The sequence below is a fragment of the Bos javanicus genome, chromosome 1 (assembly GCF_032452875.1).
Source record: "Bos javanicus breed banteng chromosome 1, ARS-OSU_banteng_1.0, whole genome shotgun sequence".
In the NCBI taxonomy this organism is placed as follows: Eukaryota; Metazoa; Chordata; class Mammalia; order Artiodactyla; family Bovidae; genus Bos; species Bos javanicus.
Window position 1 is genome coordinate 84,162,037 of NC_083868.1, and position 15,317 is coordinate 84,177,353.

At 40.0% G+C, this 15,317-nt stretch overlaps 1 protein-coding gene across 2 annotated transcripts in view; it reads left to right on the plus strand.

Moving 5' to 3' along the window:
• LAMP3 (lysosomal associated membrane protein 3) overlaps positions 1-11,540 on the plus strand; it is a 31,680-nt gene extending 20,140 nt beyond the window's left edge. The window contains exons 5-6 of one of the 2 annotated variants that reach the window (XM_061414780.1): positions 451-621; positions 9,281-11,540. In XM_061414780.1, coding sequence (XP_061270764.1) covers positions 451-621; positions 9,281-9,414 — 305 coding nt within the window. In that variant the 3' untranslated portion in view covers positions 9,415-11,540. Of the gene's footprint in view, positions 1-450; positions 622-3,107; positions 3,900-9,280 lie in introns of those variants that run through there. The other variant, XM_061414769.1, reaches the window with a different exon arrangement.
• Positions 11,541-15,317: the final 3,777 nt, after the last annotated feature.

Consider the following 15,317-nt stretch of genomic DNA (forward strand, 5'->3'; position numbering starts at 1 on the left):
TCAACTCAGTAACTTTGCATGTCTCCGCTCTGATTAATTATTAGTAAAGAGTTCATGTGATTTTGACTCAGAGAACAATCTTACTTCTTTGATTTCTGAAGTTTTTGTGGGCACTTTGTGTGTGTGTGTGTGCCCAAACATTGACAATTGTCTGCATCAGCTCTGCCCCCAAATGATTTAAAATAACTGAAGAAAAGATTACCAAAAGTTTTGATTTCAGCATTATCATAATTCAGTGTAAGTGAGATGACTCTCAAATACTGCAAACAGCAGGAAAAAGTCGCCAGAGAGCACCTGGGTGAGGTTTCATGAGGCGAAGGTGGCAGAACTCCAGAAAGCCACATTTAAGAAAGGCCATTTAACGCTTCATGGGCCACCAAGCAACAACTGGGGCTCAACAGCTATTTGCCAGGATGCTTACATGTCTCTATTTCACCTTTGTGTTTTCAGCGAAAGTTTACCAAGGACTGAAACATGCAATGATGATGTTTGAGACTGTGGTTGGGCATTCCTTCAAGTGTGTGAGTGAACAGAGCATCCAGCTCTCAACCTACCTTCAGCTGAAAACAATGAATGTCCAGCTTCAAGCCTTTGATTTTGAAGATGACCACTTTGGAAATGGTGAGTTATGTCACAAACATACACTTCTGAGAAAGTGTACCAGGGGTAGTTTTAAGTTATTTTTGTTTGAAGCTTTCAAAGGAACAAGAATCACATGAACATCCTAGCACAGTATGATTCCACCACCAAGCTCTCAGGGTCAAGTTTCTCTGGCCAGCCCTCCCACCATTGTGTAAGTCAATACCAACCTCAAAATCTAGCTAAATCTATTTTTGATAGTTGAGAGGTACTCCTAATGTCATTGAGTTATTATGAGAGAGATGTTTTAGAAACTAAAATTCAATTCTTGCCCATAGGTAGAAATCCTTGTAACACTGTTTTCCTGGTGGGGAGAAAAGGAATTCCTACATGTCTTAACCCACTCATGTCCACTGCCCTCCTGTTGTAGGTTACATTCTCCTTGTCTGACCAAAATACACATTCTGACTCATTTATACACACATGCACATAATCAATCAAAAAGTCAGAAAATGCCATCGGTAACCTCCCCGAGCAAGCTGCTGGGTACTGATAAACTCAAGTGTCTTTGGAGAACAGTTTAAACATCCTGAATATGAGTGATGGCTAAAATTCAAGATTTCGGAATAGATTCTTTCCCACTTACAGAGGGAAAAGAAAAAGATGTGATAATTCTAGAAAGAAATACACTCAGCTGGACCTCCTCTTCTCAAATCCAAGCTGTGCCACCGAACTAGCGCTTCCTCAAAGTTAGTTTTCATGCAACTTCTGCTTTGGGTTTTTACCACAACAGAGGGAAGCAGGTTGTAGCAAGAAGACCAGGGACAACCCAGGGTGACTTTCCAAAAAAGCCCTTTTCTCCCCACTGAGAAAACAGTGTTACAAGGATTTCTATATATGGGCAGGAATTGACCTTTAGCTTCTAAAACATCTCTTTCATAATATGTCAATGACATATGAGCACCTCTCAACTATCAAAAATTGATTTGGCTAGATAATTAGCTATAAATTAAATTTCTATGAAGTGAGTCTGATTTCTCTGTAAAGTTGAAGATGTGAGGGCAGAAAACTCCTGATATATTAACACTTGGCAAAAGCATTTAGCAAAGGCAGTAGTAAAGTGTTCTTTGCTGTGGATCCCCTGATTTCTGTAGGTTTCATCTGAGTCCTACAATGTCTACCTTCATTCTGGACCTTTAGCACAGTGCAGATTAAAATCTAAGATTAAATATTAAAATTTGCTAGTAGGTATTGCCCCTACGTTGTCATCTTGCCTCAAAATACTCAGTTTGAAAAATTCTTTTAAAAATTCGTTACGAAGTCGTGAAACACTTCTGTATTTAATCGTGTGGTCTTAAAAATAGTACACACATTTGCTCTCCCTCCCCCTCAGAACATGTGTATAGAAGGAAGTTGAGCAGGTCTGGGAAATCGCTTAGCGGCAGAGGTGAGAAATGAAAACCTTTCAGCAGCACACCTGGCCTGCTATTAGCAGTGCTCACGAGGAGATGTAGAAAGCTATCTTATCATTTTCTCCTCTCCCTCCCTTGCCCTCTCATATAAATTGTCACAAAACCCTGTCCGTTCTACCGCCAGAATATTTCTCTTGTTCATTCCACCATCCCTACTTCAGCTCAGCTCCTTATTCCCAGTCCTTGTGCTCAGATTTCACTAAAGATACTCAAGTGTGAAGTCGTATGTCATCCTGTAAACAATATTTTCTACCAAAGTGTAAGAGAAGATGGGGAAAGGAATCAGTTAAAAAATAAAAGTTACCATACAGAAAGGCATAAGTACAAAGAGCTGTGGGAGTCAGAGGACAGTGTGACGCGCGTAGCATTGTGGGGAGGAGGTCAGAGAAGCCCTGACCGATGTCTGGCCCTTCACCAGGGGCTGGGAGAACTGGAGAGGAATCCTGCAAGTGTAAACGCTCAGCCTTGTCAAAGAGAATGGTCATCTCAAACAGTAGGCTCCTGCCCCTACTTCTCAAGCTCTTCTCTCTAAACTCTGGGAGGCTGCAAAAGCTCTCTCTGGTGTCAGGAGCCCGGGCTGTCTGGCAGCCCCTTTCAAGAGGCACAGAGTTTAAATAGAATACTTTGGCCACATGAATTGGTGCAGATTTTGACCAAGCAACAAGGCTCCTTGGCTTACCCTGGGTCTAGAGTCAAGACACAATTCTGATCCTGACCTCTAGCCTTAACCAGTATTTCTCAAAGTTGAATCTGCCTCCCAGTCAGGTCAGAATCACCTGGGCCCCAGTCTGACCCACAGAATCAGAATCGCTTGGGTGTGGGGCCGGGGGACCTGTGGTGTAATATGCCCCTTAAGTGGCCAGAGGCACTGCAAGTTCCAGGGCTGCAGTGGCCCCTCCCCTTTTCATCTTCACCCATCTGTGCCTCTGAGGCAGCAGGGACAAGCCCAGTACCTCCATCTCTTTCTTCTCTGTGAAGCCGAGGCAGGTGGGGGCAGTATCACTTCCCAGCGTCGTGGCCAGCCTGTAACATCTGTTACTCTGACTTCAATTGCAGCGGATGAATGCATCAGTGACAGAAACAGGAGAGAAATCCCTGTGGCCGTGGGCCTGAGTATCGCAGTACTGCTTGCCGTTTTGCTAACAGCATGCCTGGTGACCAGAAAGAGGCCCAGTAGAGGATATGAACGCATGTAAAGCCCCACCTTCTTCAAAATGTGCAAGGTTAAGGCCTTGGAAATGCTGGCTGCATGTTTAGCCTGAAGTGATGGGATCACATTTTCTAGTTGCCAGCCCCACCCTCCCAATCCGACTGGGACACCAGCTTTCCAACAAAGGCTGTCAAAGCTAGCTACGGGTAGCCCCCACCCCACTTCTTCCCAGGCCATATGGGCTTGAGTTCCATCCACCTGATAATACAGACCTGGCTGGGAGAATTAGGGACAAGAGGCATGGATGTGAGCAGGGTCCTGTGAGAAGGAGAAAGCAAAACACCAAAGGAAAAACTGTGGGAAAGGCATTTTCAAACTGCGCTGATTTTTCTTATAGGCTTCAAAGAGTCTCAAGTTCTAGGCTTTTGTTTTGCTTTATTTTTAAAAAACCAATTCAGTTCAAAGTAAATTCTAAAGTGATTTTAAACTCCTGAATTTTGCCCACCTCCTGATTTACTTAAATTACCAATGGTCTTAATAGACCATCATTTTTAAAAGGACATATTCTACACTGTTAAAATGTATTATTAATAAAAAGAAAAAATCAATAAAAAAATCCCAACATTTCATCTTTTCAATGTAAAGGATATACCAAAGATCTTGGCAAACAAGAGCCTTAATAAATGTTAGTTCTCCAATTCCTTCACCTTCATTTGTTGTCTACCGCATAACATCTTCTTTCTGCTTTGTCTCTACTTTTCTTTGATTTTAGTCTCTCCTTGTAGATTTACTTGTTAACTTGGGCCATTGTAGGGGGTGGAAGTAGGCAAAGCATCTAAACAACCAGAAATGGCAAGAAGAGGGAGATCTACCCATTGTTGCAGGAAGTGGGACCCCTTCCAGGGCCCGAGAATGGGCTCTTGTCTAACACTCAGAAGTGAATTGTTCAAGGAGACACATGTGCTGACAAAGCAAGAGACTTTGTTCGGAAGAGGCACTTCGTGGAGGGCAGGAGGGTAAAGGAACCTCGGCGAACTAGTCTGCCGTGTGGCTCCTAGTCCTGGGTTTTATGGTGATAGGATTAGTTTCTGGGTTTTCTCTGGCTAATCATTCTGCCTCAGGGTCCTTCCTGGTGGTGCACGTGTTACTCAGCCGAAAGGGATTCCAGTGAGAAGGATTCTGGGAGGTTGGTAGGACATGTGGTGTCTCCTTTGACCTTTCCTGAGTTCTTCCAGTTGGTGGTAGATTGCTAGTTCCTCCATGTCCTTACCATGTCCTCCTGTTGTAAAGTAACTCAAGCAAATGCTTGTTACGGTGCCAGGATGGCAGTTCCAATCAGTATTTCCCCTAAATATATTATTACCCACTTTTCTTTTTTAGCAAACATTTACTGAAAAAAAAAAAATTGTAAACCAGAAAATTCCTGATTGGGAGTGATTGGCGTCTAGAGGGAAAGTTCTATCAAAATGTGGCTTGGAATGTTATTCGTAGTTTTCTATTATGTTGACTATTTAAATAGCAGAACTGGGGTTGCTATTTCAGAGAAAGGGGAGAATAATGGACTTCTGGATATTTTTAACTGTTTTTACTAACAGAAACTGTTGCTGTGTTTCTACGTTTTCCAGAGGTGTCATTCATTAGTTTTAACAGAAAGTTTATGAAAGTTGGCAACCACTCTATAAGCACCACTTATCTGGGACGTGCACAGCTTTCCTTTGAGGTGTTTTAGCTCTCTCCACTTTTCTCAGAAATGATGGGGGTAGGGAGGGTACACTGCAGCTTCAAGAGCTCTCCAAGAGAAGGTCAGGAGTTCCTGTCTCCTCACAATAATAGGAGGTATTGATGCAAACCTGGGACATGAGGACCCAGTGTTCCCCAAAGTGACTTGGGCTGAACAGCAAGGGCTTGGCCTTGGAGAGATGCCATCCGTCTCAATCTCCTCCTTCCAGCAGGCAGCAGCCCGTACCTGTGCAAGACTCCCGTTTCCAGTTCGACCTCAAGTGTACTTGTTAGGTTCTGTACTGCAGACCACGGGTTGTTTATTCAACATGCCGCTAACCGCCCTGTAGAATGACTGAAGGAAGGTTCTAGCATAGAAATGTCTCCTACAGCAGATGGAAGACAAAGTCCAATTAAAATAAAAAAGAGAGAGGTAAAGCAATTCACTTGAGTTTAATTTCCCTTTCTACCACCTTCAATGAATTATTCAGAGTAATGGCTGCTGCTTAGACTCCTGTGACCTATGATCTTTAAAACTGCTTTGAATTAACATTCTAGTAACACAGAACACAAGTTTTATTTGAATAATTAGTAAATAAATGCCTGGCTGCCTGATGGCCTGACAGTTCTGCCCACTGTTGCAGTGATGTCCCAGGAGGGTCTTCCAGGGGAAGGTACTGCGATTGAGACTGGTAAACAGGGCATCTGGAAATGGCCTCCTCCTCCATCCTCTGGGGCTGCCCTGCCTCCACTTCTTGCTGCCTCCATTGTCTCTTAGAGCTGACAGGTTACTGCTGAGGCTGCTTGTCCTCTTCTGAGCGCAGGAGGCTGCTGTGACTGTGATGGACTCTGGAAGCCTCACAGGGGGTCTCTGATCCTCCCTAGCTGCACTGGTCTCTTGCCTTAGGCTCTCCTGCTTCCTGCTCATCCAGCTGGTTCCAACTCGGTTTCTCCCTTCAGCTGATGGAGAATTGAATTTACCCCCTCTCTCTGCAACCTACCTAGAGATAGTAGAAACCTTCACTAACATGCACCTGGAGATAACCTATCCATTGTTAATTTTGATGTACGCTTGACCCTTGAAGGATGCCAGGGGTTAGGGTTGCCCAACTTCCCACAATTGAAAATCTGTGTGTAAAACAGAGTTGGCCCACCGTTTAGGTGGTTTCCTCCGTACTTGCATCCTCCAACAATCCCCAGAAGAGCAGTACTGTAGTATTTAATATTGAAAATAATCTGCCTATAAGTAGACCTGTGCAGTTCAAACTGGTATCCTTCAAGGGTCAACTGTATTTCCTTCTCAAGAATACTGTTTTACAAACTGGAAGCATGCAGTGGACATGGTTTGGTATCCCTTTTACCTGGTTCCATAAGCATTTCCCTGTGCTGCTAAAGGTGCAACGTGTCATTACTGTGGCTGTTATCCTGAATATTCTATCAATGTTATATGATAACTTACATAACTATTCTGTTATTACTGGGAATTTTTATTGTTTCCAGGTCTTCACAATGATAATGTGAATAAAGAATTATGTATGAATTACATACGAAACAAACATTGATTAACAAATGTGTATCAAGGTGTGCCTGAATTTTGGTTGCTCTTGTGTCTCCTGCATTGGCTGATGGATTCTTTACCACTAGCGACACCTGGGAAGTGCCAGGGCTTGTAAAGGAGAAGTTATAATGAAAGAGTGAGGTGAATAGGACACTGCACGCCTAAGAAAACAAATTGAGCATCAAAGTAACACACTTACATACTAAATGGAAACAGGCAAAAGGCAGAATAGGTAGAGCAGAAAACTGAATTATCTTCATAGAGAAAAAGATGGAGATAATCAGTTAATGCAGATAAAAATTAAGCTTCATTATAGGAAAGATGCTAGGCATTTAGATCATCTAAAGTAAGGATAACTGCTGTATCTGAGGTACAGAGTTCAAAAATAAAAAGATGATATCTTTTAAAATGTAATATGTTTTCTTAAAAGAAATAATTGAAGTTGGAGATAGAAAGTGCATAATGTATCCCAGGGGGGAGGAAAAAAAGCCTGGTACAGAAAGATTAATGTTATATCCAAAGTGAGCCATAGAACTTTAAAGCTAAAGAATTCTTTAGACATACAAACTCCCCTTTCCCCTGAAAAAATCAAATAACCTATTGGGGGGAAATTTGAAACTGGCCTTAGATTTCTTTGCAATAACATTTAAAGCCAGCAAACAATAGACCAATGTGTACAAGATCCTAAGGAAAAGTGTGGCCCCAAGATATTATTTGAGTAAAAAGTTAATAGGCAGATTTCCTCAAACACGAAGTAATTCAAGGGAAACAGCACCAATGAGCTCTCCTTAAAGATATAGCTTGACAATGAAATTTGGTCAGAGAGAAGCCACATTACAAACAAGGATATCAGCAAACATCTCTCGGGAATAGAGAAAGCACAGTTTTGTTTTTTTTAATATGTTTTATCAATTTGAAGAGTTAAGTTTAAAAAGCATTAAACAGTTATGGATCTGAGATTTTAATTTTTTTCTTCTCTGAAATGCAAGTAACATTACAATGAACAATTTTGCTTAAAACAGATTTTACATGATCCCATTTTATTTTTATTTATTTTTAAATTTATTGTATTTATTTCTGTTTATTTTTCTACCCGTCTATTATAGTTGTAAAGAAATATGCCTGCAATACTGTTGTCCATGTTTTAGCAATGATAATTTCTGGGTAGTTGGTTTTTGGGAAATTGTTCTTTTTCTCTGCTTTCTAAATCATTTTAATTATTTTTAATGAGCATATATCATTTTTAAAAACTACAGTACTTTTTCTTTAAGCATACACATGAGCACACACAGGCATACACACATATGTGCAGAGGAAACAAATGCCTCAAAGATTTATAGTGATTAATTCAAGTGGAAGAAACACGGTGATTAGCAACTATTTTCTTTGTTAACTTTTCTGTATTTTGAAGATATCTAAACAATGTCCTGTTAAACAGTATAAAACTATATGGAAAGTAGATATGAGATGATACCACTCTAATGACAGAAAGTGAAGAGGAACTGAAGAGCCTCTTGATGAGGGTGAGAGAGGAGAGTGAAAAAGCTGACTTGAAGCTCAGCATCTGACAATTTTGTATTTTTTTTCCAAATTATTTTAACTTCTTACATTACGTTATTTCTTATATAAGAAATCTATAGATATTTATGTGTACAATATTATATATAACAAAATTATATATAATTTTAACAAGTATGTAACTAACAAAATTATCATATACCCAAAAGGATTCATGGAAAACATTTTCTTGTCCCTCCTCTATTAACAGTTTCTTATGGTAACTATCACCATAATTCTCTAAAAAAATAATTAAAAGCTTATCTTATTTCTTAATTTATCAGCTTTAAACCTCTTGCTATGGAAGATAAGGATTTCATACTCTGAAGCCATCCTTTTTATGATTATATTACTGTTTTTTGTTAAATCAATAAGGTATGCATCATTATAGAGTAAATATTTTTCACTGTCAAATCAAATAGCATACTACAAGCACAGTTCCCATCTTGTATGGATTTTGCTTTTTTCCCCGGAGTCTCTAATTACCATTCCCTTTTCCCTGTCCCTCCTGATTCTTTTTTCTTGGACCTCAGGTGAGAACTGCATTAATGGTGATTATTGGTGCAGAACATAATTTTAGTATTGGCTCATGGAAGGCCTCAAGGGTATATCCTCTCATCTATCCTTGAATAAGATATAGAGCTTTTCATTTTTTTGTATTCAATTCAGTTCCCTTTTTTTCCCAGGACGTTCCATCTTTCTCCAGTCAAGACTGATAACATTTTAAATGAACTGAATAAATGCTCTCTAATGTAATAAAGAAAAAAAAGAGTTTTGACAAATTTGCAAACTTTCACTTTTAAGCTCTCATAAGTAGGTCTATTTTTCAATGTTTTTGCTCACTAAAAACAATGAAAGAGAACTGTAAGTGTGACAAACATGTTTAATAAAGTGGAGAAACATCACATGTTTTCCACAGATCATGTTTATGGTGATACAGTCTATTTTAAGTAAGCACACCCACTTTGCAGAGGACAATATCTGGAAGAAAACAGGACTAAGAATTATTAAATATTTATTAATTGCTGAGAATAGAAGGTTATCTTATTTCATCTCTCAACAACTTTATATATTATTTGCTTCCTTTATAAATGGGTAAATTGCAAGTTTAAATAACCTGCCCAGGAAGTAAAAGTCAAACATAGGTCTGCCTCTAAAGCTCATATTCTCCTCACTCCATCGCCTGCTTTCTGGTCTATCCTCACTAAACCTTACTGGCTGTATTGTGTTTGTTTTTCCCCTTAGTGGATGAATGTTCATCTGACTACACAATTGTGCTTCCTGTGATTGCGGCCATCGTGATTGGTCTCCTTGCTGTGGGTTTGATTGTCTATGCAATCCGTTTAAGGCGTGAATATTCTGGATACCAGAGAATCTAATTTGTGCCCAGGAGTAAAGAAAAGCATGGAGTTCAGAGAACCCTTTCATTGTTTCCAGGATGTTGTGGACTTCCCTTGGAGTGTGGATCCTCCCAACCATGTAAACCATCATCTTTCACGCACACACACAAAAATCATTTCTGGTGTAAGTTCAAGCAGCATACCAATTTAAAAATATTTTTGTTTGCCTTATGAAAGATCTGGTGAGTTATTTAAGAATATTTCTAGTTTCATTGAAAATATTTTAACCAAAGTCAATTGTTGATTGAACCAATAAGTTAAATCATCTTCCTAGAAATAATTTATTTTGTTCTATTCTCTATTGCCACATTATTACTAGGTAAGAAAAGCTACTTGAGAGAAACTGAACACTTGAGATACATTAAATTAATAATGTATGTAAGGTGGTAAATGCTCCATATTATAAACCAAAGAATCAATTGTAATTAATGTTACCTGTGTTCACATGGGAAATTTATTTTATCCTCGATCTTTTCCACTTTCAAAGCTGCTTCTGCTTTGTGTAAAAAATATATTTTCAGTACTTTTACTATGTTTTGTATGATATACATGTGTCTGGCAATTGACTTACTTCCTTTTCCACTTTAAATGTTTTCTAAAAATCCTCAAAAAGAGCGACATATCATAGGTGGTCTAGACATTTGATGTGACACCAAGAGGAATAGAGCAGCTTATATTTTTGTCTTGACTCCTGCTCCAGAATCACTAAAGACTAAGAATTAGGTGGCTACAGACAACAGAATTAAATAAGAAGCAAGAAACATTAATAATGGCCCTTTGCTATTGAACACATATATGCCAAACACTAGGCTAAGCAGTTTATATACATCTTATTTAATTTCACAACTTAAATATGAGTAAACTCAGACTTGAGGAATTTCCCAGCTAACAGGTGGCAGAGCCACATAAGTGTCACCTAGCTAACAAGTCAGTCAGTCAGTCAGTCAGTCAGTTCAGTCGCTCAGTCGTGTCTGACTCTTTGCGACCCCATGAATCACAGCATGCCAGGCCTCCCTGTCCATCACCAACTCCCGGAGTTCACTCAGACTCATGTCCATCGAGTCGGTGATGCCATCTAGCCATCTCATCCTCTGTCGTCCTCTTCTCCTCCTGCCCCCAAACCTTCCCAGCATCAGAGTCTTTTCCAATGAGTCAACTCTTCGCATGAGGTGGCCAAAGTACTGGAGTTTCAGCTTTAGCTTCATTCCTTCCAGAGAACACCCAGGACTGACAAGTAGGAGAGCTTGAACTTGACTTCCTGCTGGTCTGGTACCAAGGTCTCAGTCTTTTCACTACACCAAATTGCCTACAAGAATGATGACACTAAGTGCTGCCTGAAGACTCACACAGGCATGTGCTCCCTTTTATAGAGGAAATGATTTTATCCAGAATGACAAGCAATTAGAATACATGAAAAGAGGACTTAATAGAAAGTGAAATGAGCCTATCTTCAATGCAGTTCTCTACTCCCTCAAAGAAAATTTAGAGGCTCTGTAAAACATTTGTTTTTCATTTTTATGGGACTGTTAAGCTGTGAGTCTAAAGATGAAGAAATGGGGTAAGCTTTTCAAGATATTTTTCTTTGAATGAGAAATCTTAACAGCTAACCAACTTTTCTTTCTTGAACGTAGATCCCCCTCTTGTGGTAACTTGCTTCTTCTGCAGTTTTATGGCCACATTTTCTACTCTAGTTCATTTTATTCTGTAGAGCAGCCAAGAATTTTATTCCTCTTTGTTCTTACTTGGAGAAGGAAATGGCAACCCACTCCAGTACTCTTGCCTGGAAAACCCCATGGATGGAGGAGCCTGGAAGGCTGCAGTCCATGGGGTCTCAAAGAGTCAGACACAACTGAACGACTTCACTTTCTTTCACTTTTGTTCTTACTACCAAAGAAAGGAACTAAGTCAGAATACTAACAGAAAAGACCACACACCCCTAGCATTCATTAGTAAAGGAATAATTCAAGTCGCCCTGGAGGACACAGTCACTTTCCTGATTTGCTCTCTTATGTCTCAATACTGTTGGCAAAGTCCTAACTTTAGTCTTAATAGAATATTGAAATGTATTAAAAGTTTTGGTAATAAAAACTTATTTTTGAGATTAACTTATGTCATTCATTTCTTATAATTCAGTTTTTGTGCTATTAAAAATTTTGCTTACAACCTTAGTGGAGGTTGTTGCTTCAATCAATAAGTTAAATCATCTTCCTAGCAATAATTTATTTTGTTCTAGTCTCCATTGCCACATTATTACTAGACATGAAAACCTATTTGAGAGAAACTGAATTTCTGAGAAGATAAACCATATTGAAGATACAAATTAAATTTCTCAACTCTCAGTCCAGACTACCTGACTGATTTACTGATTTATTTACCATTTCATTCATTCATCCAACCAACATTGATTAAGGACTTCCTAAATGCCAGACAGTCTGGAAGGGGCTGTGATAAATAAGAAAAGGTCTTGTATTAGTTATCTACAGCTATGTAACAAATTGCCCTGAAACTTAGCAGATTAAAACAGCAAACTTTTACTATCTCACACAGTCTCTGAGTGTCAGAAGTCTTGGAGCAGCTTAGGTGGGTGGTTCTGGCTCAGTGTCTGTCCACGTGGTAGTACACCTGTTGGCCAGAGCTGCAGTCATCTGAAAGTTCAAATGGAGCTGAAGTTCACTTCAAAGTTCACACCGTGTAGCATATCCATAGGCATGCTCACAACATAGCAGCTGGCTTTCCCCAGAGCAATGATGCAAGAGAGAGAGACTGACCACCTAGTCACAGAAGTGACATGCCATCACTTCTGCCATATTCTGTTGTCACACCAACTATCCCTAATATTAATACAATGTAGGAGTGAAGACCAGGAGAGGTAGAAATCAAGGGGGCTTTTCTTGGATGCTGTCTACCCCATGCCCACTGTCAAGGCAGAATTACTAGTTTACTTTGGGGAAGAAAACTCAGGTATAGAAATTCCAATACATACACCAAGAAAAGTTGTAACAGCAAAGAGTAACAGTAGCAGGGCTGTTTCCAGTCTGCTTCCAACTCTGCCCCAGATGGAGTACAGCCCCAGAAGAACAACCTCTCAAGCCCTGGAGCTGGTAGTCTGAACCAGCTGCTGCTCAGGTTGATTTGCCTTTCTACAAAGGTAGGTTGTTGGTCCATGCTCTGCTGCTGCTGCTAAGTCGCTTCAGTCATGTCCGACTCTGTGCGACCTTTTAGACAGCAGCTCGCCAGGCTCCGCCGCCCCTGGGATTCTCCATGCAAGAACACTGGAGTGGGTTGCCATTTCCTTCTCCAATACATGAAAGTGAAAAGTGAAAGTGAAGTCTCTCAGTCGTGTCCGACTCTTAGGGACCCCATGAACCACAGCCTACCAGGCTCCTCGGTCCATGGGAGTTTCCAGGCAAGAGTACTGGAGTGGGTTGCCATTGCCTTCTCTGTGGTCCATGCTCTATAAAATTCATTTATAGCTTTGCTTCAGGAATTTGTCAACTCCCCTGTGCTCTATTATAATGTAATCCAAAGCAATCTGGACAACACAGATATGCCACGGAATATCACACTGAACCCTACATTGATGATGTCATGCTAATTAGACAGGACAAGCTCAGAGCAATTATTATGCTGGAGGCCTTGGTTAAACACATGTGTTCCAGGAAGTATGAAGATTCAGGGACTGACTACTTCACTGAACAATTTAAAGACCCAGAGGATCAAGGACATACCAGAATGTCCCCTCCAAGATAAAATATAGATATTTTTCATCTTGCACCCTTTCCACAAAGAAGGAAGCACAGAGCCAGCTAGGCCTCTTTAGGTTCTGGTGGCAACATTCCACAGCTAGGAAAACTCCTCCGGTCCATTTACCAAGTGACACAGAAAGTGATCGGTTTTGAGTGGGGCCAGGGTAGGAACAGGCATGACAACAACTCCAGGCCACAATGAAATCAGCTCTGCTGCTTGAGCCTTACAATTAGAAAGACCTCATGGTGCCGGAGGTTTCTGCAGTGGGCAAGGGTACAATACGAAATTTTTGGCAAACTTGAGCGGGAGAATCATGACATGGTCCCCAGGCAACTGAAACAAGGCCAAGATCGTGCCATTTGCAACAGAAAAATACATCCCCTTGAAAAGCAGCTCTTGGCATGTTACTGAGTCCTGATAAGCTTGACCTTGGGACACCAAGCAATCATATATCCAGACCTGATCATTTTTTAGCTGGATTCTGGCAAATTCACTGAGCAATAAGCTGGATGGGCCTAGTAGTAATCAACTGTGGGATAGAAATGGACATCCAGGATCAAGCCCAAGTCGGTTTAGAGAGCAGGGTAAGTAAGAGAATCTCTTTGTTTTAGAGAATACACATTAAAATAATTAGGAGTAAAAAAAAGAGCATCGTGTCTGCAACTTGCAGATGGGTTTTTAAAATGTGAGTATATGAGTGTGTGTGTGTGTGTTTAGGTACATGGAGAGAAAAAGATACAGCAAACATTATAAAACATGAACACTTGGGATATAGAGGAGAAGGGTGCTATTCTTGCAGCTTTTCTGTAAGTTTGAAGTTACATCAAAACAAAATGTTTAAAACATTATGTGCTTAGGTACCAAATTCAGAATATGCAAAAGGGTACATAGTAAAAAGGTGTCACTATCCTATTGCTGTCCTGGAGTGAATAACTTTTCCTTCCCAGAGGCTATTGCCACATTCTGGCTTCCCAGGTGGCTCAGTGGTAAAGAATCCACCTGCCAATGCAGGGGATGCAGGTTTGATCCCTGGGTCAGGAAGATCCCCTAGAGAAGAAAATGGCAACCCACTCCGGTGTTCTTGCCTGGGAAATCCCACGGACAGAGGAGCCTGGTGGGCTTCAGTCCACGGGGTCACAAGAGTCAGACATGACATAGCAACTAAAACAACAACAAAAACAACAAATTGCTGCATACAGAGCACCTATTTTTTCTCCTAGTTTTACACAAGTGATAGAATAATAACCACAATTCTTCACATTGTTTTTTTCACTCATCGATCAATCTTAATATATGAGTATATATGGGCTGTCTCATAATAATCCATTAAATGTACATCTATACATTTATTTAACCAGTCTCTTTTAAGCAGTTCATTATTTCCAACAAAGAAACAGTAAGTTTCCTTAATCAGACATTATTTCAAATGTCAATATCTCAGGTGATTTCTAAGAAATAGCTTTGCTAGGTTTGTGAATTTTTAGTTTTGATAACTATTACCAAAGTACTCTGTATAATGGTTGTGCCAATTTTCATTCAATAATGATAACATTCTCATGCCCCTCACTAATTACAATGTGTAATTAAACTTTCTGATATTTGCTGATGTGATATGTGTATCATTATAGTTTTAATTTGTATTTCTTTGATTTGGAATAAAGTCAAATGTCTTTTATATTTATTTACATACTTATATTTCCTATTCTGTGTATGGATTTCCCCAGTGACTCAGATGGTAAAGAATCTGTCTGCAATGCAGGAGACCTAGGTTCAATCCTTGGGTTGAGAAGATCCCCATGGGGAAGGGAATGACAACCCACTCTAGTATTCTTGCCTGGAGAACCCTAAGGACAGAGGAGCCTGGCGGGCTACAGTCCATGCGGTCATAAAGAGTAGGACATGACTGAGTGACTAACCCATGCACATTCTATGAACTCCTCACATTCTTTTCTTTTTCCCTTTATACTTGTAGGTACCCCCCTTAGCTTTACTGAAGTATAACTGACAAATAAAATTGTGTATATTTAACATGTACAATTAGATGATTTGGTATATGTATACATTGTGAAATTATCACCACATTCAGGTGATGAGCATACTTAAGATCTACTCTCTCAATAAATTTCAAATATACA